At 55.4% G+C, this 10403-nt stretch overlaps 1 protein-coding gene across 1 annotated transcript in view; it reads left to right on the top strand.

Annotated features, from left to right (window-relative positions):
* KCNC4 (potassium channel, voltage gated Shaw related subfamily C, member 4) overlaps nucleotides 1-8017 on the top strand; it is a 28333-nt gene extending 20316 nt beyond the window's left edge. The window contains 1 exon segment of the mRNA XM_014952896.1: nucleotides 7421-8017. Coding sequence (XP_014808382.1) covers nucleotides 7421-7482 — 62 coding nt within the window. The 3' untranslated portion in view covers nucleotides 7483-8017.
* The last annotated feature ends 2386 nt before the right edge of the window (nucleotides 8018-10403 follow it).

The following is a 10403-nucleotide window of genomic DNA, read 5'->3' as shown; positions in this document are numbered from 1 at the left end:
CCAGAGCCCGCTTTGTCGTCTCCTGTGGCTCTGTCCCCCCCCCTTTTCCTTTCCCCCCTTTTTTTTTTTCCTGGTGCCAAGCCCCAGCTGGGACATCTCCATCGCTGAGAAGCAGGTTCTCACCTTCTCCAACCCAGCAGCGCCGCCGCCGTCCTCCCCCCTGCCCGGTTTGCAGGACGTGTCACTTCTCCATTGAACTCATCTCGTGTCCACGTGGTTGGGACAATCCCCGGAACGGGGTTGAGGGTTTGCTTAGGGTTTTTTTTTTGTTTTCTTTTCCCTTCTCCATTGAACTCATCTCGTGTCCACGTTGGTTGGGACAATCCCCAGAATGGGGTTGAGGGTTTGCTCAGGTTTTTTTTGTTTTGTTTTGTTTTGTTTTTTTTTCCTCCTCCCCTCCAAACCTTATGCATCCCAAATAAATGGGGCCAACCCATGCGGTTCCCGCTGGGGTCGAGCCCTCCTTCCCGTGGGCCGTTTGCACTTGGGCTGCAGGGTGGTGGAAATGCAAGGACACATCACGTTGACTCATAAAAATTATATATCATTGTGCTGAAAATGGCTGAGTTCAGATAATTCTAGGTCTTTTTTAATTTATTTATTTTTAAAACAGCCTCGAGTTTCTGGAGGTAACGGATGAATAAACCTCTATTCCCTGCCCAGCGGTGGTTCCCCTCTGGTTCTGTGCCTTTTTCTGCCTTTTTCTACCTAAATCTCACTAGTTCCTTCCCTGCTTGCGTCTGTTTCTCTGTCTGACCCTCAGGGATGGGCTGAAGATGGTTTTGGGCAGCCTGGAGGTCCCAGAGGGGCTGGGTGCAGGGAACACACAGAGACTGGGATAAAAGGATTGGAAAAATAGATATATGGTGTTCCCATGGAGCTGGGAGGTGGGAATATGGGAGCAGTTGGGAAAGCTGCTGTCGAGTACTGGGGAAAGGAGAGATTTGGGACCAAATGATGCCTAGATGGATGGGGGGGATGACTCCTCTCCTGAGATGGACACAGGATGGTGGGGCAGAGCATCCCCATGGGGCTGGGAGCTGGGTTTGAAGCGGGTCCTCCCCCAGCTTGGGAGGATGAGGTTGGAGTGCCAAACTGGTGACGCACTGCTGTGTTTTTTTGCTCGCATCATTAGATTTTGGGATGATTTGGAATGATCTCAGGTGTCTTCCCAAGCTAGAACAAAACCTTCAGTCCCCTGATTTCTGACTCACATCTGCCTCTGTCCCCTCCCTGGAGGCATTTGGGTCTCGGGTGGCCAAAAAGGGTTGGTTTGGTGGGAGCAGCCCTGGTTTTGACCCTAATCCTGGTGCTCTCTTGGTCTCTTCCCTTACTCCGAGCAACTCCAGCTCAGTGGGGCTGGAGCCTGGGGGCTTTCAGCAGGAGGATGGAGAGAAAGCAAAATGAAAGCCCCAAGAGCTTTTTACGGGTCAGTCCCTTCCCCTCCATCATGGCCAAACCGGAGCTGGTGCTTGGGTGATGGTGCAGTGTGAGGGTCCCCCTGGTCCAAGGTTGGATTTTGGCAGATCCCACAGCCAGGACCCTCCTCCTCCTTCCCAGGCTCCCCATGCCTCAGTTTCTGTGGGTGTAGAGAAGGGTTAACACCAAGAGGCTCCTGCAGTGAAGCTCCTTGCTGCCACGGTGGAAGAGATGCTACACAAGGAAGAAGCATTAAATGCCTCTTCTGGCTTATATATATTTTTTTTTCCTCCCCACTGAGTTGAAGGAGCCGCCAGGAGGAGCCAATCGCCATGTGGCCAAAACAACCCCCCTCCAAGTCTTATGTGGGGCCAACAAGAAGCTCTTGCCTCTTTTATTTTGCTTTTCTTCCTTCCTTCCTGCCTTTCCCTCCGCAGGTGGAGAAGCAAGAGTTGAAGGGAAGCAGAAAATAGGGGGAAAAACTTGGTGCCGTGAGCTGGATCCTGGGGCCAAGAGTTGAAGGGAAGCAGAAAATAGGGGGGGGGGAAAAACTTGGTGCCATGAGCTGGATCCTGGGGTTTGATGGCAGGAGCTGAGCACTGGTTAGATCCAGTGCTGGAGCTGGAATTTCTCTGGATTTAGGGAGAAATGAGGATAAACTGCATCCCTCTTCTGCCCAGGATGTCCCGTAGTGGTTCCTGACCCCTGTGCCCTGGTGGTGATTCATTCCTTGTTGGCAGCACACGAGTTGTAGCTGCAATCCTTGGATTCCTGTAATTAAAGTGTGTTTCCCTACACAGGTTGGGGCATCTCAGCAGGTTGATGAATCGCCCCAAAACCCCATAATCTGGGCAAAGGGGCAAGTGCAGTGGCACCATCCCAGTACTTGTCTGGTGCATCCTCCCCTTCGGAGCAGGCTCTTCTGGAAGCAGGAGGAGCTGGAATATCCCCAGCCTGCGCGAGAGGGAAGGTCACCCTCTATGATTTCAGTGGTCTCTGAATCATAAATGATTTAACCAAGGTCACGTACTGACTTTGGGAACGAGCCAGGCATGAAAAACCAGCTCTGCTGCCCTGTCTCTCCCAGAAACAGCAGATCAAGAGGCTCAAACTTTGGGGGTTGAGCCTTCTTGAAAGCAGAGGATTAACCCCGGAGCAGATGCAGCCACAGATCCCAAGAGATCCCATCCTTTCCTTTCCCTCCCACCAGGCTCCCAAATCAGCTCATCCAAACACCGGAGCCGATTGCCTGGTGTGGCAAACCCTTGGTGGACCCCAAAAAAACATCTCATCCCCCATCGGATCACCGAGGGCTGAGGCTGAGAGCTGACATGGAGCGGGCACGATGCAATTTTTAGCAGTGGTGTTATGCAACTCGGGGAGAAGGGATGACTAATGTGCAAAAAAACCTCCTCTAAAACAACCCGGCCCCGAATGGGAGACGGAGGGATTTCAGTGGGAGGCACCAAACTGTTGAGAAACCCATGGCATCTTCTCCCTCTTCCTCCCCGCCGCCTCCTGAACAAGTGATTTGGGGGATGCAGGAGGGGGGGGGAAAAAGCAGTTTGTTGTTATTTTTAGGTGGGGTCTGGGTTGGTTTTGGGGGCTGAGTTTGGCGGGGTTAATCCCCCGGATAAGATTAGAAGAGGAGCTGTGGTGGATGAGAAGAGCAGGCCACTAAAAAGCTCTGTAGCCCAGGGTTTTATCTCAAACAGTGGCCAAAATTGGCTGCCTAGAGAATAGGATAAGAATAGAGCAAGAATATACGATACTTCCCCCGAATATCCTCCCAGCCACTTATCTATGTTTAGGGATCTGGCGAGGAGCGCACGTTCCAGCGAAGGCGAAAAGCAGCGGGAGAAAGCAAGGTTGTTTGATTTATTCTTGATGAGCTGAATAAATCAATAGGAGTCCGGCTGCCTCTGCCCAAGTCCTAAAATGGCATTTAAAAAAAAAAAAAAAATAATAAAGAAAAAAATAAAAAAAAGTCAACTGGTGTGAAGCGGCTGCCAGGGCTGGGAGCTCAGTGCTGGTATCCCAGTCTGGAAAGGAGAGTTTCCCATTGGATGGAGTGAGTGTGTTGGGTCTGAGGTGCTGTCCTGTTCCTGACAGGGTGCTGTGATTGAGCAGGAACACACAGATGAAGGATGGTGGGTACCATATAGATGTGCCCCTCACCTCTGTATAGCCTGGTGCCATGGGGAGCTTTGGTGATCCATGCTCCTCACCCTGCAGATGCCCGTGTTTGTAGAATTGTAGAACCACAGAATGGTTTGGGTTGGAAGGGACCTTAAAGATCATCAAGTTCTACCCCCACTCCCCTGGGCAGGGACACCTCCCACCACACCAGGTTGCTCCAAGTCCCCTCCAACCTGCCCTTGAACCCCTCCAGGGATGGGGCAGCCACAGCTTCTCGGGGCAACCTGGGCCAGGCTCTCACCACCCTCACACCAAACAAGTTCTTCCCCACATCTCATCCCCCTCTCCCCTCTTTCAGGGTCAAACCCTTCCCCCTCCTCCTAGGGCTCCCCTCCCTCATCCAGAGTCCCTCCCCATCTCTCCTGGAGCCCCTTGAGGGACTGGAAGGGGCTCCAAGGGCTCCCCGGAGCCTTCTCTTCTCCAGGCTGAACCCCCCCACCTCTCTCAGCCCCCCCTCCCAGCAGAGGGGCTCCAGCCCTCCCAGCATCTCCGGGGCCTCTTCTGGCCCCGCTCCAACAGCTCCATGTCCTTCTGCTGTTGGTGGCCCCAGAGCTGGAGGCAGCACTGGGTGTTGGGGGGGTTCACCTGCTGGCCACGGGGCTGGGGATGCAGCCCAGGGGGTGGGGGTTTTTCGGGGCTGCGATGCTCAGCAGCAGGAATGGGATCAGAGATGAGATGCTGCGTAGCATCGCGTGCCCTGATAGCGTTGGGAGTCCTTGCATCCCTCTGTCTGTCCGTCCGTCTGTCTGCTGAGACTGGGATCACTTTGGGACAGGGAATAACCCCTTGTAACCGCCCACACCCGGTGCAGAAAGCAGCCCTGTAAGGGGCAAAAACCGAGCAGCTTTTCCCTGTTTTCCCTTTTTCCCTGTCCCCCCCTCTCCATCATCCTGCAGCAGCAGGTTCTTCCCTCCCTTTTTCCTTCTGGGAGACCCTCCCGTGCTGCGCGGAGGCTGCGCCGCCATCCCCGCTTGCGTGCAAAATATTAATTGTTATTGTTGCCACAACTGCTCTGTTTCTGGGGAGATGCCTGAAAGAGCTGAGAAAATAGAAAGGGCTGTCAGGCGGCCGGGCAGGAGGTTCAGATGTCAGGAGAGTAATTGCTCTACCCAGAAGCAGCCTGGTTCTGCCTTCCCCTGCCAGGAAAAAAATCCTCAGCGCTTATTTGACGACAATAACGAAGAAAATAAAATAAATAGCAACCCCCATCCCTTGCCCATGCTGACGAGGAACAGGGAGTGCAGAGGCAGATGCAAAATAAGCTGCAGTTGAGCTTATAAATAGGTGCCTCCCAGCTCCCAGTCTGTTACTCCGTTACCTCCGCCCGGGCAATCGATCCTTACGCTTTTCCCCAATTAAAAGGTAAATGGAGGCTGAGAAAGTGTTTTGCAAAGCTCTGGGGAGCAGGTCCTGCTCTTCCTCTCGTGTGGGACAGGCTGGGCTGGGGAATGTGTCCTGGTGGCTGCCAAAACAAAAATAAAAATAACCCTTTGGTTTCGGAGCGTGAGAGGGGAACCAGCCCGAAGGTGGCACGGGCTCGGGACCAGTTCTCCCAGTTGGGCCGAGGATGCCCCAGGTGAGAAGGGGCACAAAAATAAAAATAACCCTTTGGTTTCGGAGCGTGAGAGGGGAACCAGCCCGAAGGTGGCACGGGCTCGGGACCAGTTCTCCCAGTTGTGCCAAGGATGCCCCAGGTGAGAGGGGGCTTTGAAGACGTGCAGCCCCCCCACCCCCCAGGGCAGCATCCCTGGTCCTCGTAGCTCAGGAGATGCAGGTGGTCCCTGCCTTTTGCCCATCAGCATGAAATTCCCCCCCTTCTTTACATGGTCCGTGGAGATGGGTGTTGTGGGAGATGCAGAAGTTGGCTGGGGGGGGGTCTAACTCCAACATCTGGGGTGCTCTGCCCCACGGGGCCTCTTCAACCCCCTCCTGTCCCAGTGGAAAAAAAGAAAAGGAACTTGGAAAATGTCCTGGAGTGGCCCAGGAGCTGAACCTGCAGGAATGTTTTGGCTTTTGGTGGTTTCTCTTTCAGCAAACAGATCTTCAAGGGTGGGGGGGGCAGGATGGGGGTGGAAATAGAGAAGGAAAATAAAAACCAATCGTGCTGGCAGAGCAAAGCAGAGTTAGTGTAGGACCTACCCAAACATTGTGCTGGAGCAGCAGGAGGCTGGCAGCTCCTGGGGGTTTTTGGGGAGATGCTGGTAGGGGCAAAGTGGGACAGGGTGAGCTGCCCACTCCTGGAAATTTGGAGGGGGGGGGGGGTGCGCCCCGGCAGCAAACCTTGGGGATTTTGGGGGGCTGGGTTACAGCTGGGGTGTGCCAACCTCCTGCCTCACCCAAGGGGGTGGTGGGGCATCATCAGGCACCCAAAAAACGGTGGAGGAAGGAGCCCTGCACCGAGACAGGAGGATGATTTTCTCCTGGCGACTCTGTCTGGGGGACAGCGATTAAACAAAACAAATGAAAAAAATTTTAAAAAAAGACAACAAAAACACCAACAAAACAACATAAACCTCAACCCGACTGTTGTTATTTATTTTTAGTCGTGCTAATTTTTTATTTATTTTTTTTTTTTCTGAGGCTGGGAAGCTGCTTTCCAAGGCAGGTCCCCGGAGGATGCGGGCGGCAGGGCTGGAGCTCGCACACAAAATGGCTTTGAACGGGGGGGGGGAGGAGGAGATGGGAGTTAAAAGCCGAGTCGTGTCCCCGGTAAATCAATCGACCTGACGAGGAATGTTTCTCGCAGGCCACGAGCCCTGCCAAGAGCTTTTAGCTGCTTCCAGGAGTGATTGAACCTGGAGCACTGATATTTTTTAGCAGCTGCTTCGTGCACGGCCAGTGCCGGTCCCCAAAATGCTTCTGGGGGATGATATTGGGTCTCCTCAACCCATCCATCGTGGCAGCTTGGGAGGTGGGGACCTCTCCTGCAAGCAAGGTTCAGGGACTTTAATCCCAAGGCTTTTTTTTTCTGGGATGTGGGGCTTTGAAAAGCCTCCGCATCCAGGCACCGCTCACCCAAGCCACACAGCGCTGCTCGAGGGAGGAGACCTTTATTTTGGGGAAAATGAGATGCTTTTGGATGCTGTGTTCGATCTGTAGCGGGGAGAGCCGGGTCAAAGCGCCGTCGGGAGCTGGCGTTGGGTTTTGCAGCAAAATCCCTGGGTGGAAAGAGCAGGTTGTGGCTTTATGGGGTGGATCAGGCGCTGTCTCCCCGTCTGAAGGCCCCTCGCCTGGAAACCAGGTCCTGGCACATGGGTAGAGGCGGTGTTGTGACTCAGAGCTCCAATCAATGTTAATTAATTCAATGATAACGAATGAGAGGGGGAGAGAGAGAGAGAGAGAGAGAGAAGCAAAAACACTGCGGGATATTAATGCACCAGGCTTGGCTTTGGGACATCTGGCTTGGGGTTGGCTTGGGAAGTTTTGGGCCAGAGCAGGTTTCTGGGAGGAGAAGGCTGTGGCAGGGAGGACTTCTGTCTTCAGCTCTTCATTTTTACCTTCAAAATCGCTTTGACTCCATGTCTGGTTTCTCTCTGAGAATCATTTCCCAAGTCTCCATCTCTGGGTCCATCCTGATGCTTTTTAAAAACAGATTTTCCTGATTTACTGATGGAATAGCAGCATTTTACTCCTCCGGAGAAGACCATTTCACTTTGTAGTTACTCCATTCTCAGCAGCCTGCAAAGTTTGGGTCCCCTGGAAGCTCAGTCTCCCTTTCCCTCTCCTATTTCTCATTTCTCCACAAATAGCTGATGAAAGCAGTGTCTAATGGCGTGTTTAATACTTGTGTCTTTAATTGCAGACACCTGCCAAGACGTCCTCTCTTCCAGTTACCCCCAGGGTGAGGTGGTCACCTTCTCCTGAGCCCCGGCTGGATGCAGGCAGTGCCCTGGTGAGGGATGCCTTCCCTGAGGGATGCTGTCCCCAAGGGATGCCTTCCCCGAGGGATGCTCGCCCTGAGGGATGCCTTCTCCGAGGCGGAGGGACGCGTACCCCAAGGGATGCTTTCCCCAAGGTGGAGGGAATTGTACCCCAAGGTATGCTCTCCCCAAGGGATGCTTTCCCCGAGGCAGAGGGCTGCTGTCCCTGAGGCTGAGGGATGCTTTTCCCAAGGGATGCTTGTACCCCAAGGTATGCTCTCCCCAAAGGATGCTTTCCCCGAGGCAGAGGGATGATGTCCCTGAGGCTGAGGGATGCTTTCCCCAAGGGATGCGTTCCCCAAGGCCAAGGGATGCTCTCCCCAAGGCTCAGGGACACTCTCCCTGAGGCCAAGGGATGCTCTTCCTAAGGCTGAGCGATGCATTCGTCCAGGGATGCTCTCCCCAAAGTGTGGGGAGGCTCCCCCCAAGGCCAAGGGATGCGTTCCCCAAGGGAGATGCTCCCCAAAGGCCAAGGGATGCATTCCCCAAGGGAGATGCTCTCCCCAAGGCCAAGGGATGTGTTCCCCAAGGGAGATGTCCCAGAGGCCAAGGGATGCGTTCCCCAAGGGAGATACTCTCCCAGAGGCCAAGGGATGCATTCCCTGAGGGAGATACTCTCCCCAAGGCCAAGGGATGCATTCCCTGAGGGAGATGCTCCCCCCAGGGCTGAGGGATGCTCTCCCTGAGGCTGGGACCTGCATTCCCCCTGGGATGCTCCCCCCGAGGCCAAGGGATGCTCTCCCCAAGGAGCTTTGCTTGCCCACCTCAGAAGCCCAAAGCTCCAGCTCCCAGCCCTATGGCTGGGGCGGGGGTTTGGCAGCCAGGTCCCCCCCCCAGAGAGGTGCCACAGAGCAGCGGGGACGGGAGGGGAAGGTTGGGGGGCAGCCCCACTCCCCTGCCTGCTGCCAGCCCTGCCACGTACACGCTGCCCATCTCCCCCGGGCTGCCCTCCCCTCCTTTTGCCCCCGCTTTCGGATGCACCGTGTGCCCCGTTCCTCCTCCGGAGCCTCGCCAGCCGCTCACCGAGACATCGCCCGCCCGCGGCTCCATCCTCAAACGGCCACTGAAGACCCTTCTCCAGGGTTTAGAAGGCTCCATTCGAGGTGCCAAGAGCGGGTTGCTGCACCATCACCCCACCACCACCATGGGTGCTCACCGTGGGGTGCAGACCCCCAAGAGGATGGGTGGCTGGGGGGGGACACGAGCGGGTCGGTGGGGGCGCAGGGAGGGGAAGCAATAGGTGAGGTGGTGGGGGTGGCCTGGACGGGTCAGTGTCTTTCTAACGCTGTTAACATATCTCTGTGATCAAGGCAATACTCCCCCCCCGTTGTCCGTCTGTCCTGTACGCATGCCTCTACCTGTCCCACTGTACTAGAGTTCGAATAAAGACATCCAGGAGCTGAGTCAGCTCCCCTACCCCTCCTTCGCCTCCGTCTTTCCTCTGCCAGCTCCCTGATTGTCCATCCCCTCCAACCCCAGACCCCTGTCCCCACCTCGGGGTGGCCCTGGCAGCGGGGACGGTGATTTCAGCAGCGGCCTTTGCCTGGATGTTCTGGCTGAGCTCCTCGCCTTCTCGCACGGCTTGGAGAGGAGCCCATGGCAAAGCCCACGGACGATGGGTTTCAGCAGCCATGAGATATTCCTTGGTTGAAGGGAAGGCACTGCAGCGTTGGCAAAAGCCTTGGCTCTGCCCCCTCGGACTGTCCAAGATGACATAATCAGTATTACGGCCGCACCGGTGCCATCCTTAGGCTTCAGAGTGAACACCGTGTCGAGGGGAAGGGGCTGGGCCTCCCCGCGCTGCCTTGGCCACAGAACTGAGCAGATCAAGATGATTCACAGACCTTGGGTCAATATTTCACACCTTTTTACAGAATCACAGAATCCTATAGGGTTGGAAGGGACCTCTGGAGATCATCTCCTCCAACCCCCTGCCAGAGCAGGTCCACCCAGGGCAGGTCCCACAGGAACGTGGCCAGGTGGGGTTTGGATGTCTCCAGAGCAGGAGACTCCACCACTCCTCTGGGCAGCCTCTTCCAGGGCTCTGCCACCCTCAAAGTCAAGAAGTTCCTCCTCGTGTTTAGGTGGAACTTCTAACATTCAAGTTTGTGCCCATCTCCTCTTGTCCTGTCACTGGGCACCACTGAAAAAAGACCAGCCCCCCAAAAAGGGCCAGACTGTTTTGGGGCTGGGGTGCTCCTGGTGTCACCTTTTGGGCAGCCCTGAGGGAGGTTTAAAACCCCCTGCACCCCCCCGAGGGGCAGTGTGAGTCCCCTGAGAGCCGAAGAGACCTGGAACAACTCCAGTCACTCCTGCAATGAGTTGGAGGCGCCTCAACCCAGGTGGAGATTTTGGGGGTTCTCCCTGTTGACAACCCAAGCCGGGGGCACGAGGTCTTTTATTTGAGACCGGTGATGCAGGGAGAAGCCGGGATGGTTAAAAACCGAGGAGGGGGGGAACTGAAAAGCTGCCACGAAACCCGAAAGAAAACAGCCACGAATGTGAGCAATCGGTGGCCGGGAGCCAAAGAGCAATTAAAGAGGGAGCAAAATGCTCCACGAGAGCCTCGCTGTGCTGCTGGGGCCCTCGGGACACAAAAACACCATGGCCCTTCTCCAACATGGCCATGGTCACGGAGTGATCATGGGATCGATGTTGAGAGCTTGGGTTGGTGGGTCAGGGGTGTTTGGTCAAGTGACACCAGGCACTTGCATCCCCCCAGGGTCCTGCTCACGTGGCTTTTGGGGACCACCAGGGCTCGGAACATCTCAGGGGTGCTCAGGACCTGCCAGGCTGCTTGAGGGTGGCCTCAAAAGGGGACCGGGACAGCCTGGCTCTTTGGGAGGTGGGTTTAGGGACGGGGTG

This window comes from Calidris pugnax, unplaced genomic scaffold (genome assembly GCF_001431845.1).
Source record: "Calidris pugnax isolate Ruff unplaced genomic scaffold, ASM143184v1 scaffold214, whole genome shotgun sequence".
Taxonomy (NCBI): domain Eukaryota; kingdom Metazoa; phylum Chordata; class Aves; order Charadriiformes; family Scolopacidae; genus Calidris; species Calidris pugnax.
Note: the sequence above shows the minus strand (reverse complement) of the source record. Positions and strands in the feature narration are given on the sequence as shown.